Here is a 16,813-nt window from a genome sequence, read left to right as displayed (position 1 = left end):
CATGACGTAAGATATAGGCTTGATGATACCTATAAAAGTTGGGAAAATTTACCCCTCCCTCCTTAATTGGTCTTTGTAATGACGCTAGAGCAATTCTTGGTTTTTTATTAAGCCATATAAATTTTGTCAAAGTCCTATTTATTTTTGTATAAAACGAATCTTGAAAAAAAACTGGTATCATCCCCATTTGGTAACATACTATCGGTAAAATCATCATTTTTACAGTTTGTACTCTTCCCCACCAAGATAAATGCAAAGGATTCCATTGCTCACACATTTCTATTATTTTTTGTAATAAGCATTTTTCATTAATTTTCATTGTTTCATCTACTGTTTTTGTTATCAAAATTCCAAGATATTTAATATATTCTTCCTTCCAAATAAAAGGGAATGTTTTAAATAAACCTTTTGTACAATGAATATTTAGTGGAAGAATCTCTGATTTATTCCAATTAATTTTATATCCTGAAAATTTTCCAAATTTCTCAATCAATTCAAGTAGATGTGGAATGGTGGATTCTGGATTCTTCAGATATAGTAATAAATCATCTGCATAAGCAGATATCTTATATTCCTTATCTGAATGAGGTATACCCTGTATCTCCTTAGCTTGTTGGATGGCTAATATTAAGGGTTCTAAAACAATATCAAACAGCAAAGGGGATAAGGGACATCCTTGTCTAACTCCTCTCTGTAGATTAAATTTTTCTGAAAACGTATTATTAATATATAGTCTAGCAGAGGGGGAGCTATACATTGTTTGTATCATTTGTATAAATCCAGGACCTATACCAAACCATTCCATTGCTTGATACATAAAAGGCCATTCTACTCTATCAAAGGCCTTTTCTGCATCTAATGAAATTGCAAAAGTAGGTTCATTCATTTTCTTTGTTAAATATAACATATGGAATGTTAATCTGGTATTGTGAGATGAATGTCTTTGAGCAACGAATCCTGTTTGATGCATACCTATTATATGGGGGAGAGCTTTAGCTAATCTTAGCGCAAGTATTTTTGCTAATAATTTTCCATCTACATTTATTAAAGATATTGGTCTATAGTTTGAGACCAAAGTGGGATCTTTATTGGACTTTGGCAAAACAATAGTCAAAGATTCTGCTATAGTGCCTTTAATACAACCTTTATTGAGCTGATATTGATAAAGATTTAATAAATAGGGTAATAAAAAATTTTGAAATGTTTTATAAAATTCCACTGTATATCCATCACCACCTGGAGCGGATCCAACTCTAAGGGACTTCAAAGCTGTTCCTAATTCTTTTAGTGATATTGGTTCTTCCAAACTTCGTTTTATATGTTCAGGAATTTTTGGACCCTCTAACATTTTTAAAAATTCAAAACCATCTTTTTCTTTATTTAGATAATTTTCGGAAGAATAAAGAGATTTATAAAATTTTAAGAATTGTTTTAAAATAGGTTCAATTTGTGTATATGTATTTCCATTTTCATCTTTTATTGCTATTAATTTTGTTTTTCTTTTTTTCGCTTTAAGATAATTTGCCAATATTCTTCCTGATTTGTTTGAATTACCATAATACAATGTTTGTTGAGAAAATAAATCTTTCCTAATCATCTTAGATGAGATCTCATTATATTTACCTTTTAATTTTAATAATTCTTGTTGAATAGAATATTCCCATTTTTCTATAAGTTTTGATTCTAAATTTTTAATCTCTTTTTCTAAGATTAAAAATTGTTTTTTAATTTGTTTTTTTAGAAAAGCCGAATAAGAAATTATTTGTCCTCTAATTGATGCCTTAAAAGCATCCCATAAAATTTCTCTGTTAATATCATCATTATCATTTATTTGAAAAAATTCTTTCATTTTTGTTAGGAGATTTTCACAAAAGTTTTGGTCAACCAACAGTGTATTATCCATTTTCCAAATTGGTCTATTATTATTTTGATCTGTAGTTTTAATTTTGATCCACACTCCACCATGGTCAGATAGAATAATTGGATCAATGGCTGCTTGTGTCACTTGATGTGCAAGATGATTTGAAGTAAAGATATAATCTATTCTTGAAAAGGAATTGTGAACATGAGAACAGAAAGAAAATTCCCGACCATCAAAATGAAGTATTCTCCATATATCTATTAAATCACAAGATTGAATCAAATTATCTAGTCCCATAGATTTCATAACTCTACTTGGGTTTTTATCTAGTAAAGGATCCATTACAGCATTGAAGTCCCCTGCTACTATAAGATTTGAAGTAGCCAGTGGTATGATCAATTGTTGAAGAGTTTTAAAGAATTCATTTTGGTTCGAATTAGGGGCGTATATATTGATTAACGTCATGGTAGTATTTCCCATATTCATTTCCACCATTATCCATCTTCCATGAATATCTGAAGCTTTTAGTTTAAATGAAGCAGAGCATTTTTTATTAATTAAAATAGCAACACCTGCTTTTTTCCCTATAGCTGGTGAGAAAAAACACTGTTTGACCCAGCCTCCTTCTAGCTTACTAGATTCTATGTGTGAGAGGTGGGTCTCTTGTATAAGGCATATATCTGCATCTTGCCTTTTTAAAAATGATAGTGCTTTTTTCCTTTTTATCATATGATTTAGACCGTTAACATTTAAAGACATAATTTTAATATCCATTTATTTTTAAATTTTCAGGTATTAAAATATGTATATTTTCCCAATGTTTTAAGTATTTCATTTCTCTTTTTTCCTTTACACCCATGATTACCTTATATATTTCCCTTTTAATCCCTCCCATCCCTCTTATCCCTCCCTTCCCCCCCTCATTAATTACGAAAACTTGGATACGCAGGTTGAGGTTAGATTTAGATAACTCCCACAAGCTATTAATAATTATCTAAAGTACTACCATTTTTTCTCTATTTCTGTATATTTCTCTTATTTTATTATTAATTATAAGAATAAGTAAAAAGTTTTCATTCTTATATATTGAAAGATTATTTTCTATATTTGCATATCTTTAAATCCATAAGAATGATATATTACATTACTTATATCTAAGAACATTTCAATTACAATTCATTTCTTTTCAGGTGGAATATTATTTTTACTTTAAAAAGCTTTCATACCAACTTTTCAGGCAATTTTTGCGTTTCAAATATATCCTTTTCATATATATCGTATATGAAACGCATTTTAGTATATTTGGAACGCAAAATTAAACCCGAATTACCGCCTTCAACAGGAATTATGACAAACCAATCAATTCGTCTTTTTTTTTTTTGTATTTTTTCAGTTTTCTTGTTTTCCATGGAGAATGTTGCAAGTTGTTTAAGTCTTTAATTCGATCCTTGTGTGTTCTTTTTTCGATTGTTTTCCGTTCCGATCTATCTTTAACCAATGTTCTTTTATTGAAGTTCATTATCATATAAGTCAAAGTTTTCTAAATTGGTCAATAGTCTTTAGTATGAACCCATTAAATGTTCTTTAGATTGTCATAGGTTGCTCCAGTTGATTCATAAATTCTTGTAGTTTTTTTGGATCCGTAAAGTTTTGCGTTTTGTTAGCAATGGTAACCTTCATAATCGCCGGGTAGAGGAGCCCAAATCTAGCTCCTAGAGATCTTAGCTGTGGTCTCATGTCTAAGAATTGTTTTCTTCTTATTGCTGTTTCTTTTGCAAAGTCCGGGACTATGTATATTTTTGAATCTTGGCATTTAAGATTTTTGATTTCCTTAGCTATTTGGCATATTTCAATTGCTTGTTGATGTCTTAAAAGTTTGAAAATTAAAGTTCTTGGACCTGTTTGAGTGTTATTTCTATGTGTTGGAATCCTATGAGCTCTTTCAATTTCCAGTTCCGTTTTAAATTTCAATGGTAGTATTTTAGGTAGAAATTTTTCAAGAAATGCAATCGGATCATTCTTTTCCACTCCTTCAGGTAATCCGATTATTCTTAAATTATTCCGTCTTTCACGATTCCGGCTGTCTTCAAGATTTTTTTTTATCTCCGTTATTTCTTTCCATATGATTTTGCTGTGATTCATATCTGTATTTAATTGTTCTGTAATATCTTCTAATGTTGAAATTCTATTTTCTGTGATGTCCACTCTTTTAGTTAGGATTGCAGCGTCTTCCATTGCTTTTTGTAGTTTTTTGTTACTATCTAAGACAATTTCTTTTATTTGTCTTAGTTCTTCCATAACATCCAGATTTTTTTCTGTTGGTAATGGGATTTTAGAGGGTGTACCTGGCTCTGGTTTCGACCTCTTATTGCTTCCCGATGTTCCAGCTCCCAAGTCAGCTTTATTTTGTTTAGTTGAAGTCATATTTCAATATATATTTTAGTTTCTTTAAGAATATTTGGTAGTAATTGTTTTAATATATTTGCATATAAGGAACTATTTGTTTATCCAACCCTTCGTCTAGGCCAACCTCCTTTTTTTTTTTTTTTTTTTTTACAGTATTCTTAAAGCAACTGTAAGTTTTTTGTCTTAGGTTCTATTGCTGTGAAAAAAAATCGGTAGTCTTTCTTTTTCTTCTCTTTCAAGCCCAATCTCAGTCTCTATGAAGGCAATAACATTCAAATTAGTAGCCTTTCTTTTCCTTAGATCTTTTTTAGAAATGGCTTTTATTCTTTTATAGATTTAATTTATCAAACTCGTTGTTGACATCTAGCTTCAGCGCTGAAAAAAATTGTAGTCTTCTTTTCTGGCTCTCCTCTTATAAGCCCAATCGCAGCCTCTACAGAGGAGAGTAATATTCCATCCAGTATATTTACTTTAGTCTTTCAATATATATATATTTTCAGCGTCTCTCAATTACCTCAATGTCACTTTTCTTCAGGTTAAAGAAATCATTAATCCTTTTATTTGTCCTTTTCTCACAGCCCAAATGCTGAAAATGCCTACAATCTCCTATATCTACTTTTTTCAATTATAGCAGCAGAGATTGATATTTATATTGATATTTATTCTTCACAATTTTTTTTTTTGAAGTTAGCAGCCAGGAAATGGTTAAAAAAAAAAAAAAAAAAAAAACCGTTGCCAAGCAGATTTTATTGCAAACCTTGCTTCATTTCCAGCAGAGGACAGATATTTCAAAACAACTTATTTCCCTAATTATGACAGGCATCAGGTATTTCAAAAAACTTTTATCCCTGTCGTTAGGCAGCTCAGACTTTGTCAATTTTTTTTTCTTTTTTTTTTTAAGATGGCCGCGGTCGTGGTGCACTGAGCAACCGTCTTCAAACCCCCACCTTCGGGAAACTTTTTCTCTGGCGCTTTACGCTGCTGAAATTTGATCCTGCCACAGAGGGGGAAGAGCCTCTTCGGGGCTACGGCATCTAGGATTAGCCTCTTTGGTATTAGTAAAGAGCCGCTGAGACGGATAAATTCAGCCCTCCACACCTCGCCTCCCAGGAAACAAAAACGGCACCTTTATCTCCCGATTCTCGCCTTTTAAAACATCTCTCCGACTCAGTTAAGGAGGTATACTTTAATTTATTATGCCTAGAAACATACCATCAAGACTTTTTTTTGTAGTTTTATCTGAAATATCTGCTTGTTTATACGGAGCTCTTTCTTTATCCAACCGTCATCGTTCGCGTCCAAGCCACGCCCCCTTTTTTTTTTTTTTTTTTCAAACAATTCTGGGAGCAGACAACTCCCAAAGTTTGTATTGCTTCTTTGTAGCATGCCAAAGTTCTGATCTCCATATCTAGAAAGACCTTCCAGCAGGACTATTGAGGCAAACAAAGCAAGCTCCATAATGAGAAAGACTGGGTTAAGGCTGGAGAAGGGAGAGAGGGGCGGAGAGAGACTGATGGGGGACCCATGCCATGTTGAGATATAAAACAAAAGATTCAGTTGCCTTTTTGCTTTCAAGGCAGTACTGACACACAGCTGACAGAATGCTTTGGAAGAAAGACCACCAACTCCGCCATGATTTGCAAAAGCACCTTGAGGAACTACTTTACTAATAAGAAAACAGTACATCAGTTTCTGAAAGCGCTACTGCTGATCTGGCAGGGGATTCCCATCCCTCTTCTCTCCCCAAGATAAAATACAATTCACTGCAGACAAATGTTGGAGGGGTGGAAAAGAAGAAATGAGAAAAGTCTCCGATGCTGGCTCCTAAGCCCTGCATTACTGTCATACCCTCAGATGAACTCCCACCATAAATACAGATGTGGTGCTCTCTACAGCAATACTTTTTCGACAGCAGGTGGCATCGTCAACAAGTACAATCGTCATAGAGAGTCCATATGCTGGACTTTCACCAGGAAGAGACTTGCATTTGCTGAATCAAATATGAAATTGTCTTCTGGTATGTACGTGGGTGGTAGAAACATTAGATAAGGAACACAGAATGTAATGAAGTATAGATCAAATGTCTAACTCCTTCAATTCCCCAAACCAGTCCTTGCTGGTGAAATTCAAGCACAGACAGTTTGCATCTCTCTTAGAGCGCTGTTATTGTATTCAGGAATATATAACCACCAGCACAAGTCTACTGGAGCGAAGGATAGATAGAAACCTAGACATAACACTCAGGAAGCATTAAAACAAGGAGGTGGGGAATTGGACTTCTCTTTTCATAGCATTTGCATCAACCTGTCCTGTTAGTGAAATTTGTCTGGCACAGGTTGCAGTTTAGTTACAGGAAAATCTGAGGTTCATTAAGTTCAAATTGCTGATAGAAATCACTAATGCAAGTAATCAAAATACCCATCAGCCCATTTCGTGTGATGAGAGATTCGAGGCAAAATGCAAGTTCTGCCTCCAAACAAAAAAGAGGTAAAAGATGAGGCAACTGGAACAGCTTTCATTGCAACGTAATTCACTGGACCTGATCAACACTGTACGCTGGTGCCCATAGATCAAGATCCAATTCGCATATTCTCAGCATTTCATAGCACAATGCCAATTTCCAGTAAAGGGACCACACCATGACAAGTGAAGCAGTGTCTCTTCTGGCTTCTTGTTCTCTCTCTGGAGTTATTATTCTCCAGACAAAACATTGCTTGATGAGTTCATCGCCACTTTAATCATTAAAGCTCACTTTCTCTGAGCTCTCTTCACAACATATCTGAGGTTTCTGAATGGATCTGAAAGGAGAGGCCTTGCTTCAGCTACCCTGGCTTGGACAAAGCTATGCCACCAATGGTATTGTTTTCTTAGTAAATGATCTTTACGGCATGGACACCCCAACAATTCTCAACACTGTATCATCTATGCTACATCACAAAAATGCAACAAAAGTCTTACTCTGATCCTGCAGCCATGTCTGAGTAGGATGTATCTGGTGTAGTGACTCCCAGAGGAATTGCAATGCTCATGACGTCCGGCACTGCAGTCGGGGAGGGAGGATCACGGAGTCGGAATTGCAGCGACTGACCACACCAAGGGCGGAGAGCCGCAGAGTCTCGACCAGCACTTCACGGACATGAGTATACCTGTTGGAAAGGAAAGTTTGAAGTAAACATCATGAGAATGGAACGAGTAAGATCCTCAGCAATTAGTTTTCCAGTGCAGTTGGTCGTCCATTAACCACTCCGTATTCAGAAGAGACAGCATATATAGTACTAGTATTTTACATGTGGGCTACCAAATACCTAAGAAGAAATAAAAGTAGTCTATTTGCCTAACTTTTAGGGCCCTCTGCCAGTACACAACAGATGCAAGGGTCTAGCATCTCACAGCTTCTTCTTACATAAATACAGCCTGTTATCTGCTACCTTATAAAGATAAGGAAAAAACTAATCCTGGAGAAAATCTATAAAACATAACTAGATAGTTGAAAAACGTCTTGTATGGGATGGTGTACTACCCAAACCACTTTGGAGGGAGACACAGTTGTAATGCAGTAAAGTACAAAACTTTTCACAAAGACAACCTTTACTATGCATTTATCAGCAGGCCAGCCATATTCTACCCCTTCTGAGGTTTCTCTATATCTGGTTTTGCAATCACATCAAGTTGTTCATTTAAATCTATTATGTTGCATTTTTCAAACGCGGTCTATTTTTGTTGATGGGTTTTGTTAAAATTACTAATATCTTCTTCTATATAGTATCTGTTAGGAGCTCCAAGACTCAAAATCTAAGCATGCTAGAATTCACTAAATAGTATACCATGCCAAAATAGGACAGTATTATAAGAACAGAAGAATAGCCTTATTGGGTCAGATCAATGGTTCATCAAGCCCAATAGCCTGTTCTCATGGTGGCCAATCCAGGTCACTAACACCTGGCCAAAACCCAAGGAGTATCAATATTCCATGCTTCAAGCAAACAGAATATGGGAAAATGTACCTTCCCAAAAGTGCAGTGAACAAGCATAGCAAAATAATTATAGATCATCAATAATCATGACCAATTATAAATAACATAAAACATTTAATATTATGGACAGAAGCTATCAACATGATCGTTAAGACAATAGCCATTACTACAAGCCTATAAGATAAATATACTTCTTAATGCATGTACTGTATGGTATATCCTATTACATAAAGGGAACTAAATATTCCAAATGTTTTTAGAAACCTTTCATGTATGAAAAAATGGAATTTAGAACAGCAAAAGTATATCAAACTGTATTATACTCTTGTCAAGCAATATCACCATTAGATCATTTCAATCATATTTTTCATGTGCAAAAAGTGTCCTAATATAAATTCAGTGAAACTAAATTTTCTTGCAACTTTCATTCATTTCCAAACTCCCACACCTTGTCCTCATGTTAAATTTCAGCTTTACATTTATCTTATTAATTCGAATCTCAGCCTTAACACATCATCTTTCGATTTCATCTGGCTCGGGAAGCTGAGAATTCCTTCTTTCAAATGTTTCAAGTTTATTTTCTATTTGATCTACTACTGCCCATCGGCACATCCATCTGAGCAGTTCATAACTGGTTCACAATTTAAGTATTTTCCCTATAACTGTGGTAACTGAAGCAATGGAGAGTTGAGTGGCACTGGGCTTAAATCCACAACGTCAGGGTGATGAGACAACGGCTCTAACCACTAGGCCATCAAATCTGACATTAACATCCTGCCTAGGTCACTCTTTCAATGACTTATGCACCATGTACCTTCAGTTGTATCAGCTGGCTATATATATGCATGGATTGCCGTTTCTGATTTTACTCTAATGCTATTCAGGGCAACTCTAGACACTTCATCTCAATGATGAAAGAAAATGACTAAAAAGCTGGGTTATCAAGAGATTCTGCTTTGCTCTCACAGCTTATCAACACCAATTCCCACAAATGTTTTTATTTAAATGCTAAAGGGTGCACAACTTAAGTCTTCTAACATGCAAACAGATCTGGTTCGCAACATTCATAGAAATATTCATCAGCTGCATATACTTTGTCTGAGAACCAGATGAAATTTGCATATTTTGCTTTCATGGAAAACCATAGTAGAGAGCTGCATAGGAATAGGTTATAGGGCATTTTGCAGAGTCTGTGGGAATCCCCTCCAGGGTCGCAGGAATCCCGCAGGGATGGAAGTAGCTCCTGCAGGGCTCCTGCCTCCGCCACCGGCTCCCTTCATAATCCTGCAGCAGCACTTGCTCTCTTCAACAGGCAGTGGGTTCCTACAAGCTGCCAGCGGCTGACCTGGAAGCTTTCCATCTGACGCAAAATGCAATTAGGTCAGAGGGAAGGCTTACGGATCAGTCACTGGCAGTATTTATGACCTGTGACCTGTTGAAGCGATATGCCTGGAGGAGAAGAAATGTTGCACAGGTGGGGGAAGGAAGAGAGAGGGAGAATAACTGAACATGGGTGTTGGAGCAGGAGGGAATGAGATGGTGCATATGGGGAAAGGAAGAAATAGGGAGATTTGGCCATAGGGAGGGAGAGAGAAAGAGGTGCTTTATAGTGGGGAGAGAGGGAAAATTATTGGACATAGTAGAGAAGAGGGAGGGAGAGATGAGAGACAGAGAAATAGAGGAAGAAATGTTGGATGTTGTGGTGGAGGGAAAGGTGGGACATATCCTGCATGGGAATGAAAAGGGACGCAAGAGGGAGATATATTGAACATGGTGGTGGAGGGAAGGAAGGAGGGAAGATACAGTATGGTGCTGGAGAGGAGTGACAGAAGGAAAAATAATGTGCATGGGGCTGGTGGGAAGGGATGAAAGATGCTGCATGGGGGGGGGGGTGAGAGAGGAACTAACACCTTTTGCTTTCTACATAGAATGGACACAGTGGGGTCCCTCTTTTAAAGGAATTAAACTAAAAAAAAAAAAGAAAGAAAATTCCTTTCGTACCTCATAGATGTGGACTTGAAGTAAGTTTTAATTTGAACTGTAAGTTGTTTGTCTGAAATTGCTTTGTCTTTTTCCTGATTTTTTTGTTATTTATGTAACAAATGTTAATTTAAAAAAAAAAAATCCCCCCAAAAACCTAACTATTGTATAAGGCGTTGAGCGTACCAGAAATTGGGGATTTCTGAGCTACTTGAATCAAACTAAAGACAAGTACGAAGACATCATTCCAAGGAAGAAATGGAATCCTGTCATTTAAGTGTTCTCAGGAGATGAGACGTTATATTCTACCTGCAGCCCTCTGGCGACAGTTTTGCTGTTATCTGATAATGCTGCAGAGTTACATCTAGCAACATTGAAGTAGAGGACCACTCCCACAACTGTAAAATAAAAAAATATTGATCGGAGCATAAAAACAAAACTATTTAACCATCCAGAAATGGCTCCTGACAGATACAGTGTTTTAGCACCTAACCGCAGATATTCAGTGCACGAAAAAGGACAGTATGTCATGAACTTAAGGAGCCCCTACTTCAACAAACAATGGTAAAGAACCTCTTATATGTGATACACAACACCCAATAATAGGTTCTTTGTGCAATTGGTTTTACATGTGTCTCGAGGGAAAGACCTCAGAAACCTGCATCCAACACAGAACAGTCAATTCTTGTGGTAGTATAGCTTAGCAGGACAGATTTTCTATCATTGGTCACAAAACCCTCCACACACCAATCCCAAGTGCTTTCTGCTATAACAGTCAATATTAATTTCTATAGCACTAGGCATCATATTTTCACACACCTAGTGCTATAGAAATTAATATTGACTGTTATAGCAGAAAGCACTTGGGATTGGTGTGTGGAGGGTTTTGTGACCAATGATAGAAAATCTGTCCTGCTAAGCTATACTACCACAAGAATTGACTGTTCTGTGTTGGATGCAGGTTTCTGAGGTCTTTCCCTCGAGACACATGTAAAACCAATTGCACAAAGAACCTATTATTGGGTGTTGTGTATGAACTTAAGGAGGCCAAACAGGTTGAAAAGGCAACGGCAAAAGCTAAACGGGTGCATAGGGAGAGGAAGGACCAGTACTGATGCTCCTGTATAAGACTCTGATGAAACCTCATTTTAAACTATGGTGTACAATTCTGGAGACTGCAACTTCAAAAGATATAAACAAGATGGAAGAAGGCTACTAAAATGGTCGCTGGTCTATATCATAAGGTGTATGGGGACAGATTCAAAATTCTCAATATGTATACTTTGAAGGAAAGGCGAGAGAGAGGAGATATAATAGAGACATTTAAATACTTACGTGGTGTAAATGTGCATGAGGCAAGTCTCTTTCAATTAAAAAGGAAACGCCAGAGGGCATGGGATGAAGTTAAGAGGTGACAGGATCAAAAATAATTGAAAGAAATACTTTTTTACAGAAAGGGTGGTGGAGACAAAGGCTGATCTGAATTCAAGAAAGCGTGGGACAGGAGACAGTGGATGTTGCAGATGGGCCATTTGGCCTTTATTTGCCATCATGTTTCTATAATCATAAAGGTCTATGACCTCACAGTACAAGTGTTAAGAGCCTTAGCTTATAACAATAAGGTTCTATGACCTCACAATGCAGGTGTAAAGAGCCTTAGCCAATAGGGAGAGGAGGAGATAGTGGATGCTGAGCATGGGCAAACTGAATGGGCCAATCGACCTTTATCTGCCATCATGTTTCTATGAGATAACCAGTTATTTCCCACTGAATATCCCTGGTTAATAGCTAACTGTTAACCAGCTATATTGTGCAACAAATCCAATTAAGTGCTGATATTCAGCGACTAACCGGATAAATTTAGTGGTCAAACAGGACCATATCAATAACTGTACTATCTTTTACCACAAAAAAGTTAACTGGTTAGTGCTGAATACTGGCACAACCAATTAACTTTTTAGTAGTTAAAAAAAATCCCAGATATTCAATGCTGGTTGCCAGAAACAGCCCTGCACTGAAGATCCGAGTTTAATGCCACTGAAGGAAAGCTAAAGGGATGCCTGCCACCGGCTGAATATCAGGCCCAATGATCTTCTTCCTACTCCTATAAATCAACCCCAAAGTGTCGCCTCAATCACCAAACTCCCAGAATAAGGAGCAAAAAGCACTGCTTTCCTCTGTTTTCCCTTATATAGTGCTTCTTAATCTAGAGCAAGCCACAAGGCAGGTCAGGTTTGCACGCATGAGATAGATTTGCATCTCAAGGAGGCAGTGCATGCAAATCCATCTCATACATATTCATTGTGGATATCCTGAAAACCTGACCTGCCTTGTGGCTCTCGAGGATCGGAATTGCCTACCCCTGATCTAGGGCATGGAGAGGAGAGGTATTCTGCCACCTCCTTGAAAGGTTAAATGGAAAAGCAAGGAAACAGCCAGTGTGTGCTCCTCCATTTCCCATTTCCTTTGTAGACAGCCATGGGAAATCAAATTTACCATGATGCCATAAGCCTGCTTGCAGCTGCTGCAAAGATGAAGGAATAGTTTCTGTCTAGCAACCAGTACAATATGCTCCCTTGGGCCACAGCTGGTTCTTCTCCTTCTCTGTTCCCTAGGCCAAAGCAGACTCTATTGATTTGAAGAGTAGCAATTCACTACTGAAGACATGCTGATCTGGAACCACCAGCTAGAAATAAATGGACTGCAGGTACAATGGATGAAAAGTCTCTAGATTTGCAAATATCAAGCTACAGCAGTCTTTATCAGGAAATGGGATCCACTGCAGGTTATCCTTGTTCCAAACAAAATATTGTAAATTAGCCATTACAAAATGCTTGGGCTGGCCTTGGCCTGAGGCTCTAGCGTCACTACCATCCCAGTGCATTCTTAGGGTCTGTTTTTCTTTTTTTAATTCCCTGCACAAGGAAATAAAGCTAAACCAGGCACAGCCAATTATGAATTTTATTTTTGCCTGGGAGCTGCTGGAGATCACCCAAACAGGGCAAAAAGGGGGTGATGGGGACCACACCCCCTCTGACAGGACCCTGGAAGGCTGAGTCAAACACCTCATCCAGAGGACACTATCAAACATAAATGGGGACAATGGAGCAAGAACCGGAGAGCTGACCATTAAGCTCAACCAAGCTGTGTGGCTTTCAGGATCCAGAGATAGGAGTTATGCCTAGGACTAGGAACACCAAACTGGATAACCTACTATCTGCTGAAGGTAAGGAAATACTGGAGTTTTTACACCGAGAACCGGAAGGAAAGAGATGCTGCACAGGCTTGGAAAGAGTGTGGGGAAGGAAGGAACAGATGCTGCATGGGCTAAGGCAGGGATCGGCAACCTGTGGCTCTTCTCCTCTCCCATGGTCCCTTCACTCCACCATGTATAAGTAGGGCCTTCCATGCCCACCTAGGTCCAACAGGGGTCTTCGTGGCAGGGGTGATAGAAGGAGAAATGTTGGGCATGGAGCTGGTGGGGAAGGGCAAAAGATACTGTCCAAGGGCCAGGGGATGAGAGAGGAAGAAAGGTTGGATGTGGTTGTAGAAGGGGTGAGAGAGATGCACCCCGGATCCCTCTCTCTCTTCCCACTCCTTTTGCAGCAAGAGAGGGAAAGAGAGGGAGACATGTTGCATATGAGGGTGGAGGAGAGACAAAGAAGTGCAGTGCAGGAGTGGGGAGGGGAAAATCAGGGAGATGGATCCAGGGGCAGAAGAGAGAGAGGATGCTGTACAGTGAAAAGGAAGGAGAAATGCTGGACCATGGTAGGAGAAGCCAATGGGCAGCAAGCAGTTGAAGAAGAATTTGCAGAAGACAAGACAGCAGAAAAAAGAGAAACTGGAACTAACTTGATGGAAAAATAAATCTCGAGACAACAAAGGTAAAACCCCCCAGAATTTATTGATTGAAATACATTAGTTTTGGGCAATGAGTATAGCAGATGTCTTTGTATTTCTGTTGAAGTATCTGCTGTAGCTGGAGGAGATCCCCAAGCACCACCAGCTGAGGACCTCCTCCAAAGCTGGCTGGACTTCCCTTCTGCCAAGTATAGTAGTCGCTGGCAGCATCCTTGAGCCACTGAGATGCCAGCATCTATGGCTTAGGGACGTTGCTGTTGCCTGTCTAGCTTTGGAAAAGGGATTTTTGGGCACCTTCAGAGGAAGTATCCAGCTGACATAGCTTGAGGATCCTCATCAGCTGGAGTATTTGAGCGAATAATTTTATATTTTATACTTACATTAGAGGCTCTGGCGGAGACCCATTTACAAAGAATGTATCCTTCCCATTTAATATTTCCAAATTAATAAAGTGCCTCTGCTTATTTGAAAATGGGTCTCTACCAGAGCCTCTAATTCAGTAGCATAATTAAATAACTACTTCTGAAGTATAAGAGGATGGGCATGGACGGACTTGATTTCTGTCCCCACGCAACTCTCTACTCTTAAGGCAGTATCAGTTCAGATGCACCAACTATTGTTCCACAGCTGGTACTGTGAACTTTGGCATTCATCTTCTGTATGATGAATGCCATATGTTTAAGAATGACCTTGCCATAAAATATTAAAGGACTTCCACTCCTGCCCTGCTACGTATTTCTAGATAAAGCAGCCTAGGGATCTCTCTGAACATCAGATACTCGAGGACAGAAAAACAAAATATGCTGCATGTAAGAGCCTGGGAGCATACAAATCCCCAGAAAGCACAGTTACTTACCGTAACAGGTGTTATCCAGGGACAGCAGGCAGATATTCTTAACGCATGGGTGACGTCACCGACGGAGCCCCGGTACGGACACTTTTAACTAGAAAGTTCTAGTTGGCCGCACTGCGCATGCGCGGGTGCCTTCCCGCTCGACGGAGGAGAGCGTGGTCCCCAGTTAAGATAAGCCAGCTAAGAAGCCAACCCGGGGAGGAGGGTGGGTCGTAAGAATATCTGCCTGCTGTCCCTGGATAACACCTGTTACGGTAAGTAACTGTGCTTTATCCCAGGACAAGCAGGCAGCATATTCTTAACGCATGGGTGACCTCCAAGCTAATAGAGAGGGAGGAGGGATGGTTGGCCATTAGGAAAACAAATTTTGTAACACAGATTGGCCGAAGTGCCCATCCCGTCTGGAGAAGGCATCCAGACAGTAGTGAGAAGTGAATGTGTGAACTGAGGACCAAGTGGCAGCTTTGCAGATCTCCTCGATGGGCGTGGAGCGGAGGAAAGCCACAGAAGCAGCCATAGCTCTGACCCTGTGGGCCGTGACAGCACCTTCCAGTGAGAGACCGGCCCGAGCATAACAGAACGCAATGCAGGCAGCAAGCCAGTTAGAAAGCGTCCGTTTAGAGACAGGGCGACCTAGACGGTTAGGGTCAAAGGACAAAAAGAGCTGAGGGGACGAGCGGTGAGCCCTGGTACGGTCAAGGTAGTATGCAAGGGCACGCTTACAGTCCAGCGTGTGTAATGCCTGTTCCCCAGGATGAGAATGGGGCTTAGGGAAAAAGACAGGTAACACAATGGATTGGTTGAGGTGGAAGTCCGAGACCACCTTGGGAAGAAATTTAGGATGGATACGCAGAACTACCTTGTCATGGTGAAAAACCGTGAAAGGTGGGTCAGCGACCAGTGCATGTAGCTCACTAACCCTCCTGGCAGAGGTGATGGCAATGAGGAAAAGCACCTTCCATGTCAGAAATTTGAGTGAAGTTGTGGCAAGAGGCTCAAATGGAGGTTTCATGAGGGCTGAGAGAACCACGTTCAGGTCCCAGATGACTGGAGGAGGCTTCAGCGGTGGTTTGACATTGAAGAGGCCTCTCATGAACCGGGAAACCAGGGGATGAGCCGTGAGAGGTTTTCCGAGGATAGGCTCATGAAACGCAGTGATGGCACTGAGGTGGACTCTGATTGAGGTAGATTTGAGGCCAGCGTCGGAGAGAGAAAGCAAATAGTCCAGTATAGTTTCTACCGCCAATGAGGCGGGATCGTGATGATGAAGTAGACACCAAGAGGAGAACCGGGTCCATTTCTGATGGTAACATTGGAGGGTGGCCGGTTTCCTGGAGGCATCCAAAATACGACGGACAGGCTGAGACAGGTTCTCTGGAGAGGTCAGCCCAAGAGAAACCAAGCTGTCAGGTGGAGCGAGGACAGAATGGGATGCAGTAGAGACTGATGCTGCTGTGTAAGTAGAGTAGGAAACACAGGAAGATGAATGGGCTCCCTGGAGCTGAGCTGGAGCAAGAGGGAGAACCAGTGTTGGCGAGGCCATCGAGGAGCGATGAGAATCATGGTGGCTCTGTCCCTGCGGAGTTTGAACAATGTCCGCAACATCAGAGGTAGTGGAGGAAAGGCATAGAGGAACCGATCCGTCCAGTCGAGCAGGAATGCATCCGGGGCCAGACGGTGAGGAGAGAAGAGTCTGGAACAGAACTGGGGCAGCTGATGGTTGTGAGGAGCTGCAAAGAGGTCCACTTGCGGAGTGCCCCAGCGCGCAAAGATGGAGCGGAGTGTGGGAGGATCCAGAGTCCACTCGTGAGGTTGAAGGATGCGGCTGAGATTGTCGGCCAGGGAGTTCTGTTCGCCCTGGATATATACAGCCCTGAG

General features: G+C 39.8%; 1 protein-coding gene across 7 annotated transcripts in view; it reads right to left on the bottom strand.

Moving 5' to 3' along the window:
- SETD5 (SET domain containing 5) overlaps positions 1-16,813 on the bottom strand; it is a 158,213-nt gene that overhangs the window by 87,299 nt on the left and 54,101 nt on the right. For all 7 annotated transcript variants that reach the window (XM_033926164.1, XM_033926165.1, XM_033926170.1 and 4 more), the window contains exon 3: positions 7,226-7,413. In XM_033926164.1, the coding sequence (XP_033782055.1) occupies positions 7,226-7,296 (71 nt within the window). In that variant the 5' untranslated portion in view covers positions 7,297-7,413. The remainder of the gene's footprint in view (positions 1-7,225; positions 7,414-16,813) is intronic.

Source organism: Geotrypetes seraphini, chromosome 17, assembly GCF_902459505.1.
Source record: "Geotrypetes seraphini chromosome 17, aGeoSer1.1, whole genome shotgun sequence".
In the NCBI taxonomy this organism is placed as follows: Eukaryota; Metazoa; Chordata; class Amphibia; order Gymnophiona; family Dermophiidae; genus Geotrypetes; species Geotrypetes seraphini.
This window is presented reverse-complemented; position numbering and strand designations above follow the sequence as displayed.